Consider the following 21060-nt stretch of genomic DNA (forward strand, 5'->3'; position numbering starts at 1 on the left):
TCATACAACTACTAAACTTTTATTGACATTTAGATATTTATTATTTCTTATTATCGTTTGCAAATACATATTAAAGAATGAAGTTTTTTATCTTAATTAGTTTCAAAATGAAGTGTAATTTGAATAAAGAATATTCTTCAAATTTGATTTTTTGAATGTAATTTATACTGCAAAAATGTCTCCAAATGTTAAAAAAGGAACAAATAAGAATGTCAGTTAAATTTCAGTTATAATTTTGTGATATACCATTTTTGTATGATTCCTTCCTTTTATTTTCCAATTCACTTATCAAATTTTTTTTTTAAGGAAAACCGTATTTTTCATACAAAAACCACACATTATTCTTGCGGGAAAAAAAAAAAAAAAAAAAAAAACTTTTTCTAGAATTTGCATTATTATTATTTATTTATATCTTTATATTTGTAATAAAATAATCTATAATATTAATATTTGTAAATAAAAATAATATAATCAGTAAATATTATATAAATATTTATATACAAAACAATTTTGAATATTCATAACTGTTTTTAAACAAATTGACAAATAAGTTTCTTTCTAATTTTTGCATCAATATTAATATACTTTTCAGTCATTAGTCTTTTTTAGACAACTTTCATTTTTATTTTATTTATTTATTTTGCATTCTTACCAACAGAAAAGAAAAATACTTATAAAAAAAATTCATACTTTATCCAGCTAATTAATAAATTATCTCTAAAATTTTAAAAAGACAATGAGTCTACATTTCACACACCCAAACTACAAGCCCCTCCCCCAGATAAAAATTAATAATCTCAAGCCATTTTATATTCTAAACAGTCAACAATTACATAAAAATAAAAATGATTATACTGGAATTTTTTTTAATGAAATTTAAACTCTTTTTTTTTTCCCTAATTTTGTAAAAATAAAGAGGAGGGGGAAATGATTTCAAATGATATTCAACTCAAAAGCAATTTTTCAACTTCCACTCTAATATATATAATATCCAATTCAATCAACATTTTAGTTTTCTTTAATTAGTTTGTAAGGAAATTTAAATTGAATTTATATGAATCAATACAATAATTTATGAAATTAAATTAACAGAAAAAGCAATATGTAATAATTGTCTTATTTAATTGATTATATAAAGATGCTGAAATTATTTCTACAGTGAACCTGAAATATTAGTAATGTTTTTCATTGCAGATGGTATGTGTATAGACATTAAAGATCAATAAATATTAATTTTTTAAAAAATGAAAAATACCAAGCATTTTAAAACAAATGCGATTCAAAATCTGTCAAAAGAAAATGATTAATAAATTGAGAAGTTTCTTGCCTCCAATTAAAAGTTTCACTAAAAAAAAAATTTTTTTTTTCAACAATTACGTTTGAGTTTATAGTTAATCCTCGTTGAAATGTTTTGCAATTATTTACATTAATTCCAGCTAATCCTGGAAAGAGGAAAAATATCCCTCCATCAATAACTAATACAGATTTTTTTTTTTGAATAAAAGAATTAAAAAAAAACAAACTAGATTCTGTTAAAACATTTATTTTTAGAAAATCCTTTTTGTTCTTTGTACATAAACAGATACGTTTAAATACAAAAAAATGCTTATGTAAAGAAGTCGTGAAAGATAATTCATAGTTTTAGGCACACATATATATCACATTATTAAAACATTCACATAAACATCAATCAACAACAAGTATCATTTCTAGAAATTTTTTTTCAAATGTGATACAGTACATTTTTAACTTCATATGATGTAAGATTTGATCAGAAAATATCTATATACACAATTATTAAGAATTGTAAAAAAGCTCATCCATGTTCTTTTGAAATTTAATTTTCATACAAAAAGAGAAGACACATTAAATATGCACCTTAATCCAGCTCAACGTTTATAAGACAGTTATATTTCTATACCATAGCAGAAAAGAATGCAACTTGATAGTAATTTCTGCTCAATATTTCCCAAAACAATTTTCAATCAACATATACTATCCATTTCACAGATTTTGAAAGAAAAATTAAAAAAAAAAATTTTTTCAAAATAATGGAAGGAATTTGAAAATAGTTTTCAACAATCAACAATCTATTATTCTAAAACTCTTTTCTAATATTTATCTACAAAAAAGATTTTAGATGTCCTTTCTTTATAGAATGTTCAATAAATCTCAAAAATTTAATCTACTCTTTAAAATTAAATCCAATTTCTTTGACTTTAGAAACTTCTTTTTTTCTTAGAATTTTTACCTCACAGTTATCTTAATATTTATGTTTTTAACTTTAAAAGATATTTCCTGAAATCTATGCTTAAAGTAAGTTGGACATTAATGGGTTTAATGAGAACATGAAAGACTTTCCATGATTATTATTTTTGTATTAGAAAAGAAATATCTTTAATAGAAGTGGTATAGTTACACAAATTTCCGATATAAAATATCTAAGGAATAGACATGTATAAATTTAAAAAAAAATCTTAAGGCACTTCGAAGCATAACTCTTTTTCCTCCCCCTTCTAGTCTGATTTTTACATTTTTTAAGGGGAAAAAAATTCCAATTCTGTTAAAATGCAAAAATAATGGACAGCCTTTTCATAATATAATAATCTTTTTGATCATCAAGTTCTCAACAATCCCCTCCCCCCTCCCTTTCTCGATCAAACTTGTTTAAGAACATTTCTGAATACAAGGAAAATTCATTTTTTGTAATTCAAATAGATTAACCTTGAAGACAATAGGTTAAGTAGATTTTTAGAATAACAAAAAGGGGATGCTTTTCATCTCTTTATTTTGCATTTCTCAAGTAGCAAAAACACATTAGATTTTATATTCTAAGGATTTATAGGTTAACACACCAAAAAGTCTACAGATTTCTTTAGAGATTTTTTTTTTTTCAAAAAATTTGCAATTGCTATATTATATAACAAAAATTAAATCCACAACTAATAATAAAAATAAATTATTAGAAATTTTGCCCCCCCCCTTTTTTTCAATTATAACTAAGCCTAAAAAGACGTTTTATTTATTTTTTACTAAAAAAAATTTCAAGTCACAAATTTGATTAATTAAATTTTAATTCTTCAAAATGAATAAATAAAAAGGCAGAGTAAGGGTTGAACTCTCATTTAAAAAGTTAACTCTCATATAAAAGTTCTTTTCAAATTCTTAATCTTTACAATAATACAAGATGAGAGGAATCAAAACAGATTTATAGCACACACCCAATAAAATAAACAAATCTTTTCTTATTCCTTTTGAAGTATACACATAGTTCCTAAGTGACATTTAATGCATTAAGAGACAAAAGATGAGGGGATGAAGAATTAATTATTACAATATAGATTAATTATACGATTGATTTAATGAAAAATAAAATTCCTTTGGTTTGATTTATTTTTCAATGATTGTAAGAATATCACAGTTCAAATTTAAAAAAAAAAAAAAAAAACTGTATAACTATGGAATTAACATTTTCATATTAGATTTTCTTATAAATATACATGCAGATTAAATACATTCTCACAGACATAAAAACACAGGAAACATTTACATGTAATCAATAAATATACATGGAAGGATGCTATTCAAAATGAAACGTAGATAATGAAAGATTAAATTAAATAAAAAAATGTGATAAAAATGCCAACAAAATATTCTGAATTTATTATTGACTTAAGATATAATTAAGAGTCAATAAGGATGTTACTAACTTAAAGCATACAAATTGAAGTTATAGTCAAACCTATTTTTGTGCCATATTTAAGAACTGTATAAAAGAAATTGCATTAAAAAAAAATCAAAACTTCATAAATAACTATTAAAGAAAAAACATATTCAAGATATGTTTCAAGCTATTTAACATATTAAAGAAAAAAAATTATGCAGTGCAGGATAACCGCATATCTATAACCATTTTCATTCAAAATTTATTTAACAATTTTTGCTAAATAATTTATTGATTATTCTCATTTTTGTTTTTAAAAACAAAATAACTTCTGTAAACTATATTTATAGTTAAAATAAATTTTAAGGGTTGTTAAATTGTTATGAATTTAGCAAATTCAGGCACAACGCAGCTCTAATTGATCCAGATTATTGACACTTATTTGCTTTTTTTATCACGGTGTTATTTTATCAAATGATTCTGAAATAGTTTAAAATTATAGAACATGCATATAAACATATTTGATGGTATTGGAAACAATGCAACTACATACAAAAATGTAGAAAAAAAAGTTGACTATAGGTTCTTATGCTACAGTATTTTGAAAACATTAAATGATTATGATTTTGTCTTTTTTACAGGTTGAATGTTCTTACCACCAACTTTCTGATACTTCCTCTTCAAAGGAGGTAGAGGTTTGCTACACTGTCTCTGGTAAGCAGATCTATCAGGTACAATAGCAGGACTGTCAGCTACTTTATTTTCTTTTTTCGCAGAGCTATCAATTACCTTATTGACAGTTTCTTTCTTCACAGGACTGTCTGTCATTTTACTCGCAGATTCTTTTTTCACCGGCACTGATGTGGGAGAAATAGAACCTTCAGTTCGACTTCTGTTACGTCCATGAACTAACTGTAAATGTCTGTTTCGCTGCAGCATTGCAGGGAATTTCTGCTTGCAAATTGGGCAGATTTTATTATTAGGTTTCCTTTTTTGTTTGGTTTTATTTTGCTGAATGTCATCAGCATCTTCAGGCTCTGAAGACAAGTCAAGAGAAATATTTATCACCTTGGAGTTTCTACTTCTGCTTGGGCCATATGATGTTGATGGAATGGGTTCATTATCACAATTTGCTTTGATGCTTTTCGAACTTCTGGTCTTGTTGTTGACTTTTGATTTCTGACTAGCTTGAACATCGGGATTAACTTCTTGAAAGGAGGGTTTTGTAGGCTTGGTAGCCTTAGTCATTTTATTAGACTGGGGAGTATTAGTATTGATCTTTTTAATATAATTCTTTTTTTCCTTTGAAATGGTCAATGATCCAGTACTTGGGAGACTTTGGTTTCGCAAAGATTTCAATTTATTTATTTTTGATGAATCATCAAGTCTTGAATTCGATTCTGTTTCCATAGCTTCTGCAGAAGAATCGACAACTTCACTTGGTACATCAATCAGTGAAAGATTATTATTGGCTTCTCGTTTGTAGCCTTTGATATTTTGTTTAACAGGAATTCGAGTAACAACACTTTTTTTTCGACCTCGCCTTGATGTATTCAGTGGATGAGAAATGTGATGTGCATTAGTTTTATCTGTTGCTTTTAAAGTTTCAATTGCATTCTTTTTAATGTGTGACTTAAGGGAACAGGAATCTTTATCCAAATGTTTTGGATCACTGTCAGCACTCTTTAGTGTTCCTGTTTTTTTGACAAATTTTGTAGGAGTATCCTTTAAGTTAACTCCATTCTGCATACTTTTTGATAAAGTACTCCTAAGCTTATTTACTAATGTACTTTTAGAAGATTTAAGATTCACAAGGAGTGATTCTCCAACTTCTTTCAGCATTGAGTTATTAGTAACAGTATCTGTAGCTTTTGGTTCACTAACAGCAGACGTATCTTCTGTTCTGCAAGACTGTTCTTCGATCGTAGACTCAATTTTCTTTTCTGACAAATTTTCTGCTATACTTTTCTTTTTACGGCCTCTTCCTTTTCCATAGGCAGGTAAAACTAAGAGAGACGGGTCTGTAAATTCTTTATCATTCTGAGAATTAGAAACATTTCTGCCATCTGATGAAGAAAAAGTTTTTATTTCTTTGCCAGTTAAGTTCGAACTGTCTGAACTATTTATGTTTTCTGTGCACTTGGTAACATTTAGTTCTGAACCTAACATAATTTCTTTATTATCTGATTTTAATTCATGAAAAGGAATATTGCTGGAAAAGTTCTCTTCTTTCTTATTTGCATTAGCTTGGTCAATCTTTTCCACACTGTTTCCAACAATAGCACTTGAATTCATTCCATTATCAGTTAATTCAGAAGAGATATCATAAGTATTATCACAAATTTCAGGCAAATTGATGTTATTTTCCTTTCCATTTTCTTCTAAGGGCATCACTTTAGCATCTTGAGAAGTTGAAGCACCACCAATATCCTCTATCTTTGTTTCTTGATGCATGTCTCTTTCAATCTCCTCTAATGGCAGCACTTTCATACTTTGAGAAGTTGAAGCATCACCAGCATTAGCTGTTTTCATCTTATGAACTTGGAACACATGCTGGATAAATGAAAAGTAACTCAAATAGATTTTGTGGCACCTTGGACAGCTGAATTTCCGGAAACTAATCTTCGGCTTGCTATCTTCAGCATCTTGTGTCTCCTTAATTAGCTCGTACTGTCTAGACTGATGACGTAGAAGATTCAGCATACTTTCTTCAACTTCATTCTTTTTCGGTAAATGTTGAAACTGTGATGAAGTAGATGCTACAGGTGTTTCACTTTCAACATTCATAGTCCTACTAGGACACTGTTTCAAATGTCGTCTGAAATTTGAAAGATACGCAAAGTCTAAAAAACAATATGGACAGTTACGTTGTAGGAATAGCTCATTGTCCGATTTTTCTTTCTTCACCACAATATTTTTATCATCTATAGCCGGATAAGAGTAATCTGATGCCTTCGAACAGCAACCATCATCCATGGAGGCTTTTGCAGTTATAGACTCTAAATTGTATACACCAGAACTGTCAACCAATGCAGCTTGATCTGTACTGTTGACCACAGCTGGATCCATACTATTCGCAACAGCAGCTGGATCCAAACTGTTCCCCAGAGAAGCTTGATCCGAAATGTGCATCCCAGCAACAGCTCCTGAATCATTTATACTTTTCCTTCTTTTTGACATCTGAGTATTTGAGTTATCACTTTCAGATGAATTACTAAGTTTCATATTTTCATTTGCTGCTTTATCTGAAGATTCATTAAGTGCTGGTCTTTTCATTCTTAAAAGCCTTAATTTGGCACTGTTTTCTGATGGAATACAGTCTTCAACTTTATTTTTGTTAGTCAGATGGTTATCTACTTCCAAGGCTAATTGAGGTTGAGTATTATTATTAACAGGTGATTTAGAGGACATACCTTTGTCATCTTCAGAACATTTCTTGTCCAGAGAAGGTTTTAAATTTACTTTCTTCATCTGTGATTCATTCTTACCATTCTCAGTGGATGTACTTTGAACAACTTCTATTACTTTTGATTTCATCTTATCCTTAGGCTGTTTAAATTTCTGTTCTGGTGTTAAATTAACTATATTATTTTTATCAACCATGGCAAGTTGACCATGGCCAGATTTTTTAGAAGAATATTCGTCTCCATCAAAGGAATCATTGTCTCCTTTTTTATTATCATTTCTTTTTTTATTGTCTCCTTTTTCTTTCAGAAATGATTTCCCCATTTCATTTTCTTCATTTTCCTTTCTTGATTCTTTAATACTTTTGTCAAAACTAAGGCTTCTCTGAAATTCAGGAGAAACATCTGCATGCAGATTAACAGTTGCAGAATTTACTACAGATTTATTTTCTCCAGGAGTTAATTTTTGAGTATTTTCAGTAACAGGTATAGTATTTTCAATTAGTGGAGTTACAGTATTCTTAATTTTGCTGTTAATCGATTCCTTAAGCCTTGCAGTATCCGATGCATTTTCCGTAACATTCAGTATAGATTTCATTTTGTTTATCACTGATGTCTTAACATTGTTCTTATCTATAGAGACAGGCATTGGTGATTCATCTCCAGTTATTCCCGATGCAAAATAGTTCAAAGCATCTTTATCGGATGCCTGGGATATGGAAGGTGAATCACTCGTTGGTATAATAATCTTAAAGTTTAAGCCATTATTAGAAGTTAAATCCATACCAGTATTTTTTAAGGTAGTGGGATTTATCAAATCAGAAGTCTGAAGAGCAAATTTTTCATCATCTAGAAGAGAGGGTTTATCAAAATTCTCAATGCTTTGAGTAACTGAACTAACCAGCACTTCTAGACTAGGACTGTCACGGTCTTCACTGCCTTCTGGATTTTCTTGTGGAAGAAATACAGGAGTAGATATTTTTCCCTCATCAGTATTAATTTGAGTATTTTTAGTAGAATCAACAGCAGCTGATTCAAGAATAATAGTGGTGCTTTTTTCATTTGAACTATGAAAATCCATCTTATTCTTTTCTGGGACCATATCAGGTGATTTTACAATCTGAGCATACATATTTGTAGAGAGTATATGTTTTCCTGAATTTTCAATAGGCTTAAAACTATTTTCCTCTAATGAGAATGAAGTTAAATTGATTTTCAGATTATTCTCTGTCTCATCAATCATTTTATGCATTATTTTTATAGGCTTTCTCTTTTTTCTTTGCCTAGCCTTTTCAGATTGTTGAGATTCATTTGTAACACTTGATTCTTTTACAGACCGAGAATGCATTCCATTTGATACAAGTAAATTCTTGTTTGGAGAAGAATGTTCAACATTTTGATTTACTTCAGGTGAAAGGAATGTCAATGGTGTATTACTTTTTTTCAAATTTGGTGAACTAGAAGCTGCTAGCTGGATTTCTTTTACAACTTCCTTTATTTTAGGTAAATTAACTTTAGGCAATGTTTCTGCTGTTCCAACTGTAGATAATTCAACTGTGCTCTCACTACTGGAACTTTCCACTGATTTTGTTACATTCCCACTTTTGGTATTCTTCACTGCATTTTCAGAAACTCTCTTTTTTGAATTAGCAGAGATGATACTACCTACAGGCAATTTTAATTCGTCTATATTTTTAGCAGAATTCTCAGAAACTTTCTTTACTGAGCTCTCAGTTTTAGTAGAGTGCTCGGAAATTTTCTTTGCCGAACTCCCTGCTTCAGAATGATCAGAAACTTTCCGTGCTGAGCTTTCGGCTTCAGTAGAATGCTCAGAAACTTTTTTTACTGATTTTTCAGTCACATCTTCCATCTGCAAGTCATTTTTACATAATGCTGACTCAACTTTTTTAACAAGTTTCCGCAAAATATCTAAATCGAGAAGTGGAGACGTTTTAGAAGTATTCCTTTCTAAACCTACAGTTTTTTCGCAGTATAAATCTGCATCATTTTCCTTTTCAACAGAGCTTTGCAAATTATTTGAAGGTGGAGCATTTAAACATTGGTTTTCTGAAGAAACTGTTTTATCATCATGGACCTCTTCTTGCAATTCAACAGGTAATGCATTGTCATAGGTAAAAGTTGACAAGGTACCCGTATCTGAAATGTTAGAATTTTTCACAGGATCATTACTGCTTCCACTTTCATTGTAAGAAATAGGTGAAGGCGAATGTTCAAGCGATTGATTATCTTTACTTTTTTTCATTTGGTATTTTTTCGACTTTTGCTCTTCAGCTGTGTGACTCTTGAATTTATTAGGACAAACCTCTGTATGTTCTGGAAGTTTCGCTGCAGATATAAATACAGATTCACAAAATGCATGTGGACAACGATTTGCACATAACTTAGAAGATTGAGGCGATCTTTTATCTCTTTCGTTGCTTTCCATGTCGAAATAGTATTTTCCACTCTGAAATTTATTTCTACGAAAACATCCACTCTTGAAAATTTGTTTATTCCGATTGAACCACCCAGAGCTTTTGATTGGTTTCCTACTTGAATCTATTCTATTTTTCATTGCAAATCCTTTCTTATTTCTTTGATTTAGCTTCTTTCGAAAATGAATGTCTGTTTCAGTAGTACACTGAAATATATGAGCATATAACTCGTCTTTGGTATCGAATCTGCTTTCACATTTACTGCATATATTATCAAAATGTACTTGAGTTGGGAGTGACACTTCATAAGAAATCAGCATGCCATTAGGCAAAGTATAAGGAGGTCTCCTCAATTCTCCTGGAACATCTGGTGGATTGTTACTTGTGCCTTCAATTTCAACAAAAGAAATTTCCACATTTGGATGATTATTAACAGAATGGTCTTCAAATGCTGAATAATCTGGGAATATACCTTTACAAACACCACAAACATATGTTGCACAAAATTCATGATTTATAAGTTTCTCTTTTTCTTCCTGATTATCAGAATGCATAGTCCCTTCATCTGAGCTACTCAAATTTACAGTATTCTCAACTGAAACTTCATTCCTTTCAAGCCCTGTTGCATAAAGGCACCGTTCTTGGGGAAATAATAGTGACTTTTCTTCTCTTTTACTCATTACACCATCACTGTCAAAGCAATTGGAGAAATTATGCGCTGACCAAGGAATTTCACTTGTATTTGATCTATAATCAAAAGATTCACTTGGATCTTGAAAGCCAGATTTTTTAAGATTTATTTGATTAGGTCCACCATCAACATGATTCAAAAGATTATCAGCAACATTGCTGGAAACATTAAAATAAAACAGTTTCTCAGCTTCATCCTTTTTCCGATAAGATTTATCTTTAGATAGCTTGTACTGAGATGAATTTTTGGCTTTTCTCTCATAAGTAGTGCGCTTTTTACCTAAAATTCCAGTTTTTACGTAATTATCAGATTTAGAATTTTTCTCACAATGGTCTTTTTCATTAATAGGCAAATTTTTAAGTTTTTGATTGCCTTCAGGATTTCTTTGCAATTTCCCTTTGGTAATTTCTTTTTGTCCAAATTTCTTAGGCTTGTGCTGCGCTATTTCATTCTTATGAACAGCATTTTTATGATTCACCATTGCTTTTACAGAAGAAAATTTCTTCTTGCAGTAACAACAGAAAGATTCCTTAGGTAATTTCTGCATGTGAGTCTTGTACAACCCTGTTGTTTTGTTACTTGTAACAAATTTTTTACCTGGAATATCTCGATGCTTTAAAGCTATGTGAGCTTCGAATAAATACTGTGATGTAAATATGATGGGACTGGTTTGCATGGGACAATGTGGGCAAGTAAGTTTTAAATTACTGTGCATTTTTTTTATATGCTTCTCCAGCTCTTTACTTCGAGAAAACTTTGCTTTGCACAGCCTGCAAGAAAAAACTCGCCCACGTTCGTGAATATTTTCATGCCGCTTTCGATTAGCTGCGGTGGAAAACTCTTTTTCACAATACTTGCATCTTTTCCCACTCCCATGCATTTGCAAATGGCATGTGTAATCAGTAATTTTCTCAAATTGCTGAGGACATTTTTTGCAATGAAAAATTATTTTCTTTTCAGTATGCGAAACCATATGCTTTGACAGTGCTTGCTTCCTTTGAAATACAGATGGGCACAAATTACATGGGAAGACATCATCCCTATTTAGATTCAAGTGGGATGAATAATGTGCCTCTAATTCATCTTCTAAATCAAACCGAATTCCAGGACATTGATGGCATTTATAAAGTCCAGGCACCCTCGTTTTTCCGTCAGGGATAAAGAAAACAGCACCATTAGTCTTGAATCGTTTCCTTCCTGAAGGAGTTTTGCTTTCTTCAACAAACTGCTGTATAATTTCTTCATTTTGAATTGGGATTTTACAGTTGGACAAATCGGCTGCCGAAATATATTCCGGGTTTATATGATTTCGAAGAAAATGTCTTTTAAGACTAAACTTCTGCTTGTATGGCCCTTTGCAAATGTGGCACTGGTAAACCACAGCATCTTTGGGCCGAGAGATTTTGTGAAGACTTTCTTGAACACGGAAACGGAAATATATCTGCTTCCCTCCTAGGGCCTTAGCAACAGATGCTTTGACATGATTGTTATATGATTCCGCTTTTTCTTGGAATGCATCTGGCTTCAGAGTCTTCATAGAAAATGTATTGTTCCTTACCACTGGTAATACATTATCCTTCTCTGTAGCAAGATTTAATAACAAAGCTGCATCATTCATAACAGAATTTACATCTGACAAGGTTTTCTTGGCTCCTTCTTCAGTTCGTTGGCTTTGCCTAAAATCTTTCTCTGCTGCATAGTTAATAATTATATTGCTATTAACCGATTTATTTTTAGGAAGAGTTTTAATTACAAATTCTGACGTGTTAGATGTACCAGGAAGTCCATTTTCATTTAGACTTGATGAAAAAGATTCATCTGAATCTTTCTGAGTTACGATTTTTATCTTCATTGCCTCTAATTTGACATTAGTTGATTTCATTAGAATTCCATTGTTAATCAATGGAGGCTCCATTGTTAGCATCTGAAAAAGAAAGGCCTTATTAATTTTTGACAATACAGATATTATTCATAGATTGTCAGATAAGAATTATCTTGAGAAAATGATGAAAGAGATTTCCCTGCAATGTTAAAATTATTTAACAATTAAATAAAATAAATACTAATAAATTATTTTTTTTACTGCTCATAGATATAATTCTTTTAAAAGGAACTTTTCTAATAAAAGCATTAGAGAAAACTGTAAAAAAGTTAAATAACTAAAAATTGTATTTGTATTGCAGCGAGAATGGCAAATTGTTTTCAAATGTTTAATACATGTATGGAAAAAGAATAATTGATAGAGATAAATTGGGAGTTTAAAAAAAAAAAAAAATGGACTGAAAAAAATTCCCAAATAGATTATACTCTGTTACAAGTTAGGAAAGTATATTAAATCTATTTATTTCAATTCATTTCCAATAATTTATAATGTTAACTCATAATACCATTTAAAATTATAGATAATTTGGAAATAAATCATTAATAAAAAAATACAAGTAATTCATAAAAAAAAGTTTGGAATATATACACATCATATTATACAGCTAATTTAATAATTATATTCCAATTTATCTACTTTCTATATTTTCTGTTTCTAACAGAAAATTTTTATTATTAATCAAAATTCTAGTAAAAAAAAAAATCATTTCTGAAGCTATGAACACATGCAAGAACCTTTTTTACATTTTTAAATAACTTCTCCTTTAGATTAATAAGCTTATGTCAAGCGTTCACAAAAAATATACAAAAACCTTTAACAAAATTAAATAACCCTAAAATCATAAAAGTAAAAATAAACACTGGAACATAAAAACAAATATATCAGTAAATTCAAAATCATGTTAAAAAAATGTGCATTTTTCAAACATTAAGTGGTCTATTAAAAAAAAAAAAAATTCATATAAATCTTTAAAGCACACTCATTTCAACTGCAACAAAAGCCCGACATACTGAAGTAATAAATGTAATGTAATCATTCAGCTTTTTCTAAATAAATGCTTGATAAAAAAACTTTTGATAAAATATAATTGGCTAAAAATATTTTTTTTCCACCCCACAGAACAAATTACATACAAGATTCAGCAAAAATGAATTTTGCCAATAACTGATTGAATTTTATATTTCTTAATAAGGCAAAAAGCAAAATCTGAATTGTTTATAATAATAAAATGAAATATGCAATTGCTATGGTAGAAAATATACTTTATTATATCAAAGCAATATTTTCCATACAAACAGTTTCATTAAGTTTATTAAAAAAAACATACATAAATGTTTAGAAAATAGTCTTATTTAAGGTTTAAAAGTTTTTAGATTAGATGTTAATTCATCTCTACAATTAATATGAAATATAATAAATAAAAATTCTAAAAAACTTGTTTCTCAGAAATTAGCTACATTTGGTATATTTGAAAATAACAGATCCTGACAGCAAATAACTTTTGCCAAATCAGTCAACCTCTAATTCACAAAAGTCATGCTGAAAATTATTTACATTACTTCAAAAGTATTTAAAGATCCCCCCCCCCCCAAATCTACCTACTATTTATGCCATGTTGCAAGTCACATTCCATTCCATATTAAATAAGACTCAGAAAAAATTTAATTCAGCTAAAGTTTGCTTATATGTTAAAAAAAAACATTATATGACTGTTTTATACTACACAAAATCGGAGTAATGTATTTTAATATCCATTAAAAAATAATACTTTTTTAAAATCAAGTCTAGTTTTTAATACAAGAACAGACCCGATTCAAGACATTTTAAAAATAAAAATACAACAGATATTTATTCAATGCTTGAAAGGAATAATTGGACTACTTGAATATTGACAACATAGATATCACATTTTTTTAATAAGTAAAAATAGTAGTGACCCAGGCACTATATTATCAAAAGGTGCTACAATTATTAAACAAAACAAAAACCTCAATAGTTATTATAATTAAATGTTACGATACATGTTATAAATATGGTAAAAGAATCAATAATTATGAATTAAAATTTACTCAAAAACGAAATAATTTCCCAGATAAAAATAATTAAACTTTTCCAAGCTGAGGTTAGTGAAATCGATTTCAATGCATAAAGTCTTTTTTTTTTTTTTTCAATGTATTTTTGCACCTTATTCGGATCTAGTGTTTTAAAAAAAAAGCTTCAAACGAAAATAAATTTGTATTTTAAATTATTTCAATTAAATGGCAATTCTCATTCAGTATTCTGTTAAAAAAAATTCATAAGAAGAAAAGTTGTCACTAATATTATATATATATATATTCAATAATAAAATAAGTTAAAATAAAAGGTGCTTCAAAATAATGAAAAATTTGCATATTTTAAATTCATTTTGCAACAACGTGATTTAAATAATCGAAATTTCGAAGTCCAATTCCTTATTCTTTAAAACGTCTTACGTATGAAATAAAGTTTATAAAAATGCAAAAAGCAAGTAAAATTCATTTATGATCCATCTAATCGCAGCTTCTCTAATACAAGATTACTCAAATCCGCAACGTAACATGGCGAAAACGCAAAAGAGAAACATCACATCAAGAAAAAAAGAATTCTACTCCTCCCCGTATCACTCAATAATATTAAAAACAATAGGATTTAAAAATCACCACAACTATGAAGAAACAAATATTGTAATTAAAAAAACAAACGCATAACACTTACGTAGAACTGTTTATCTGTCAGCAGTGGTTTCAATGGAGGAAAAGAACGTACGGAAAATGGCTACGTTCACGTATCCCGCCACTTAAGGAATACGTAGTGAAAGATTTGCCCCAATAGTCGGCCGAATCACGAAAAGCGCCCCCCAATAGCGAGGAGGGAGTTTTCCTCCAATGGCGGTGTAACTCACAAGAGAGAAAGATGGATAGGAGAGTGAATCAGCTGTTCGTTACCCCTTTTGTTGACTTATGGAGAAGGAGATAGGGAGTGGTTTCATCCTTTGATATAGGCTTTGCTCATACGTCAGAATATAGCGGGGAAAACAAGGATTCAAATTACTAATGGAAGTTTCTTGCATTTCGCATACAAAAAAACTTGAACGCTTAGAAAAACCTTTAATTTTTAAGTATTAAAAGTTTGATTACCTTTAAAGATATATATAGAATAAAATTTTACTCGCTTTATTACTTTTTTTTTTTTTTTTTGCTAAATTTACTACGCAACCATTTGTAATTCGTTCGACGTGTGTATGAGTCATCGCTTCCTCAGTTAGCTGGTTAAAAAGTAGATTAGATCTGTGAGAGGAGCAATATTTTAATAGAAAAGAAGAGGAAGAGAGAAATGCTAGTACATAAAACCTCAATAAACTAAAATATGGGTTATTTAAAAAATTTGTAAATTTTTTTTTTAAAAAAATGCCCTGCACTGCACGAGAATAATAGGTATATGTTATTTTCGATTGCTTTAATATTTATTGAAAAATGCAGCGACTCAATGCCAATTGATGTCTCTCTAATGAAAATATGATAGAATGCACTCGAAAACATCAAAAAATGCAAGAAGAAAATAAAAATAACACATCTTTTTTTTTAAATAAGTAATTCATGTTTTAAATTATTGCTAAGTATATATTAATTTACTTATTTCAGTGTAATCCTAAAAATGTGATTTTAGCTTTAATAAAGAACTAAATGCAGTCGACAAAAGCAATTACGAGTTCGACACTCAAAACATTTTAGAATTAGGTGCAAAATATCAACTGAAGTTCAAGGCTTAATCGAAAATATTTTTACTCCAAACAGCCCCGTACCACCTAGATCAGTGAAGTGGGGTTATACTGTACATCAGTAGATAAATAACTATACAATAATCATTACTTACTGACTGAAAGCTCATCACAAAATTACAATAACAAACAAACAAAATCTTAAGGATTTTAATTGATTATTTCAAACCTTTATATATAACCTTGGTCTCTTATGACAGGAGACCAAATTTGCAAAATAATTTTTCTAACAACACTACTGTGATTTTTGTTTTATTAACTGTGAGTGAAAACGATGCACATACTAAAGTCTAAAATTTCCAATCAGTAAAACGTTTACTTCAATATTTAATCAGTGAATCATAGAGCATTTTAATTAAGAATGTCATAAATAAGTCAAGTTTACCATCTAAATATAGATTTCAAAATTTATTTAATATGTTAACCGCAATTTTTTTTTCTATAAGATTAAACGACAAAATCGGACTTAACAAATATATAAATACAAAAAAAAAAAAAAAAAATCGTAATGCAATAATACTATCAACCACATAGTACACTAATGACTTAATGAATTTTTCATATGAAACTACTATCATAGTCTAAAAAAGAAAATTTCAACAGCAAAAGAAAAGATCTTCAAGGTTATACCTTCCTTCTCATTCTCGTGGCTCGCTAACATTTCTCCACTATCGATAAAATTCCACGAGAAAGAGAAACCACTTGCACAAAAATGGCGCTTTTCTCTAGGCAGGAATGGGAAGGCAGAATGAGTAGACTGAAATGGGAACCATACTTATGTGACCCGACTTCCTGGTTTGTCTTTTTACTTATAAGTTGACAGCATATACTAAAATTTTAAGAGATTTTATTTTAAGTGCTCACTTTTATCAAAATGCTTTCCGATTTTTACTATAACTCTATAATCGGCGCCATTTTACAATGAGCATGCGTAGAAAGCTACGAGCGATGCTCTCGCCCTCTATGAATGATGCAATACATGTTTCTACTAATTATACAGTTACATACAGAGTTCTGTGAAAATAAACAATTTACATCTTATAGTTTGTACGCATAATACTGATTACTGGTTTTAAACAACTACGTATTGTAACACTGCCAGTTTTTTTTTTTTTTTTTTTTTTTTTTTTTCAAATTTGTTAATAAGAATTTTTTTATCGCTTTTGAGGAGGGGTAAACTTAATTCTAATTATTTTTCTTATTTGGTTTTTACAATGTTTAATACTTCTACATTTACAATATCCTGGGTTCAAGATCATAAAATTTAGCCACCTTTAACCCTTAACTGGGGACGTGGGGTCTGCGAGACCGCTAGAGATGGATTTTCGGTCACCCCCATTCTATTTTTAACTCAATTGAAAGGATTGACCCTGTAGCTCCTGTTTTGTGACCTTCAATACACGTGCACTTTTTCAACCAATTTCAGCGGATGCTTTTAAAAATAATTCAGTTATTGCTTTAAGCGAGGTCTCTAAGACCGCACCTCCCTGTTAGTGTCCCAATGATAAACAAGGCTTAGCAGATGGCGCTAAAACTTGGCCCCGAAATATCATCCAATTTACTGATCCTATTATGAAGCAGTGCTCCAGACACTTTTAAATGAAGCAGAAAGTCATTTTAGTGATAAGGATAATTGTACAGAAGAGTTTTTCGTTGATAGTTCGCATTCAACTGATTCTGATAAGTATGTTCAAACATAATTAATTTTTCTAGAGATAATGTATTTTGAAAAATTTATAAAATATATTAATATACCAAGATATTATATATATATATATATATATATATATATATATATACAGAATTTATAGGTTGATTTTTATGCTAGTTCTTAACCTGCATGTTTAAAATGCCCTAGAAAACCGTGCTATGAAAGTCACACAACCCGATAAAAAAAAAAGGGCTGATTTTACCCATTGTCAATTTTTTTCTTTTTCATATAATTGTTGAATTTTACATTATATTGTCTGCTATTACCTTCATATACTGTAAAAATAAATATGATTTAAAAAGTAAAAAGCAATATGTTTTTCAAAAATATTATTTATTGCAACATGTAATTTGAGAAGAAAATGTATGTTTCAACGTATTTACTTTTTTCAATGATAATATATTTTGAAAAATTTCTAAAACATATCTATATATAAAGAAAAATATCTGCAAAATATATTGGCAGTCTTTCATACTAATATATTCATTAGAAAATTTGAGTGTAAATGAAATGCGGTCTCGTAGACCACACCTCCCCCCAGTTAAGTCCTAAAATTTCACCTCCCCAGTTAAGGGTTAAGCAACATTCTTCACCTCGAAGCAGCCTGTGTGCCTCCCCCCCCCCCCTTCCCTCTGCACACACTTGAGAATGCAAAGTTACAAAATAACAAATCCATGCACTTTGTTACAAAGAACACAATTGCGTGAGTCTGACAGATAACAATGAACAAGGGCTATCTTTGTAATTTCCTTCAATATAAGCTTTTCCTCGTATGCCCAGATTCGGTAGGAAAAGCATTAATGTGTGGGTTACTAAGGGTATCCATTCTACAGATTATGAATTTGGGCGCTCTTTTTCGTGACCTTCGAAAAAGCGTTCTAAATTTATATTGTTCCGTTCCTCGTATAGCTCCCGGTTATTAACAAATGTTTTTACAACATCCATTTCTAAATGGAAAGAGACTTCCACCGGCAACCCGTTTAAAGTCTAAAATCTTTCGCCACACCTCATTTCTCCCCAATCCTAAAAGCAGGCATAACAAACAATGTTGAGCGTCATAAATAAAGAATTAACGAATTGTGTCATATAGAAACACTGAAAAGTAAATTAAATTTGATAACTGAACAATAAAAAAATTAATTTATACAAAAAGTGCTCAATTAAAAATTTTGAAGAATTATATAAATTACAATTAATGAATGAAAAATGAATTTCTTATTTAGAAACTTATAGAAAATATGGTAAAAATAACACAGAAATTAAACAAGATATTAAGAAAAAAAGATAAGGTAAAAATCGTATTTTCTACGGTCATCTCATAATTCATAAATATGGCAATGATTATCATTTATACATTATTTTAAATCCTTCATTTTTTTAAAAATTATTTTTGAACTAATACTTCAAACTTTCTTTCATGCCTCAATCTGCTATCTTCCTTCATTTTCAAACACTTTCCTGAACATGAGTTTATTATTATTATTTTTTTTTTCCTCCATTGCTATCAAGTGTCTACTGATAGCATTTTTTATAACCTTAAATATTTTATAGAAGCTAATATTAGTAGCATCATACAAAACTTTTCCTAAAAAACTCTAGCAGACTGCTCTTCACTCATCATTTTTTATTTAACAACCTGAACTGAATAATGTGCTTCGATATACATTCTCTGTCTTTTACCTATCAAATCTGTCATTATGTTAATCTTAGGTCTGATAGATATGAAATCAAGTTAATCTTTAATATTTTACTAACTAGCAAATTTTTCCATAGTAAATAAAGAAGACTAGCAGATGTCTATGGGAATAAATTTATCTGAATCATCTACAGGAGAAGCAATTTTAACCCTTTGGACTCGGATGGTTTCTCTCGCGTACCATTCAAGACGGTGCATCATCCTGATGTTTTATTTATTTTTAATTATATACTTACTTTTAATTATTTGATTGTTAAAAATACCTACAGAGCGGTAAGAAAATATAGATTAATTTTTCTGAGAAACACAATTTAAAACAATTACATATAGATAACTTATTTTTCAGAGCAATTGACAAGTCTTTGTTTTAGATGAATAATATGTATCGAATTACTTTTCCAAGTTCAAAGAGTTATATCAACTTGATACTGGTGAATTTCAAGCGCATAAGCTTCAATGTTAGTTAAAACATTTTTTTTTTTTTAATAGCAGATTTTATAGTCTTTGAAAAGGTTACACTTAAGAGACTAGAATGAAGAGATGCAAGTAAAGATCATGCTAAACGTAATTTCTTTTGCAAATAATCAGCAAAATCGGCATTTTTTTTTTTTTTTTTTAGCTTTATAAATAAATTTTTCTACAAACTCATTAGCACTCTTTAAAATGACTAAATTCCTGCGCTTTTGAGCTTTTACCTTGCAACAATTGCTGCTTCATAAAGGAAAAATATAAAAAAAATCAGTAAATAACTGACTATTCTTAAAACAATATAAATAGGCGGCTGTTTAAACTGAAACATGTATACATATTTCTTAAATAGAGTTATGTACATGTACACTGGTGGAAAAAAAAAAATCCCAACACCAAGAAGGACTTGCGCTAGATAAACAAAATTTGGTAGACATGTTTATACATCTGAAAGATAAGATCGATTCAAATTTCACGCTTCCCGCATAAGTGTGGCGTTAGTAGCGCCACTCAGAATTTACATATCAGGTTCGCTTTAACCCTTTAAAGGATCATATTTTTTTCTAGTCATATTATGTTAAAATATTTTTAGGCTTGAAATTAGAATAAGAAAAGGGATTCATTTAGCTTATTAGGTAAATTTAATTTGATTAATTAATAATTAAGTGACAAATCAAGACACATCATTTTGTCTGAGATAAAAAACTGAAGCCTCTAAGTTTCTGACTGACTAAAAGAATTTGTCAGAACTTATGCCACCCTACATAATTTCATACAAAGATTGATAAATTTGGTGGGAAGCATACTTCCCACGACCCTAGAAAGGGTTAAATGCGTGCTGTAAAGTTCGTGAGCACCACTGAGAAGGAAGACCGCCATATTCGGCGTAAAGCAGTGGCGCATCGTACTGCATCTGCGGCAGAAGTTCGGGCTGCAGTTGGTACCACAGTGACACAACGAACTGTTAGAAATAGGTTACTTCAAGGACAGTTCCGAGCCCGCCGCTCCATAGCGTGCATTCAACTGACTCCAAGCCATTGCTGTTTGCGACGCCAGTGGTGTCAAGCCAGAGTTCATTGGAGGACGGAGTGGAGATCTGTTGTGTTTTCTGCTCTAAGTAGGATCGGCCTTGGCGCTAGTGATGGCCGTGTATTGGTCAGGAGGAGATCAGAGAAACACTGCAATCAAACTGTCTGCAGCCTAGACACACTGGACCTACACCTGGAGTCATGGTCTGAACAGCAGGAGCACTCTCGTGGTTATTCCAAACACACTAACTGAAAATTTGTACGTCAGTCTGGTAATTCAAC

At 30.0% G+C, this 21060-nt stretch overlaps 1 protein-coding gene across 1 annotated transcript in view; it reads right to left on the reverse strand.

The window, feature by feature from the left end:
- Positions 1-1627: 1627 nt before the first annotated feature.
- LOC129972489 (uncharacterized) overlaps positions 1628-21060 on the reverse strand; it is a 40193-nt gene continuing 20760 nt past the window's right edge. Inside the window, exon 3 of the mRNA XM_056086635.1 lies at positions 1628-12118. Within this exon, the coding sequence (XP_055942610.1) occupies positions 4283-12118 (7836 nt within the window). The 3' untranslated portion in view covers positions 1628-4282. The remainder of the gene's footprint in view (positions 12119-21060) is intronic.

This window comes from Argiope bruennichi, chromosome 6 (genome assembly GCF_947563725.1).
Source record: "Argiope bruennichi chromosome 6, qqArgBrue1.1, whole genome shotgun sequence".
NCBI classification, from domain to species: domain Eukaryota; kingdom Metazoa; phylum Arthropoda; class Arachnida; order Araneae; family Araneidae; genus Argiope; species Argiope bruennichi.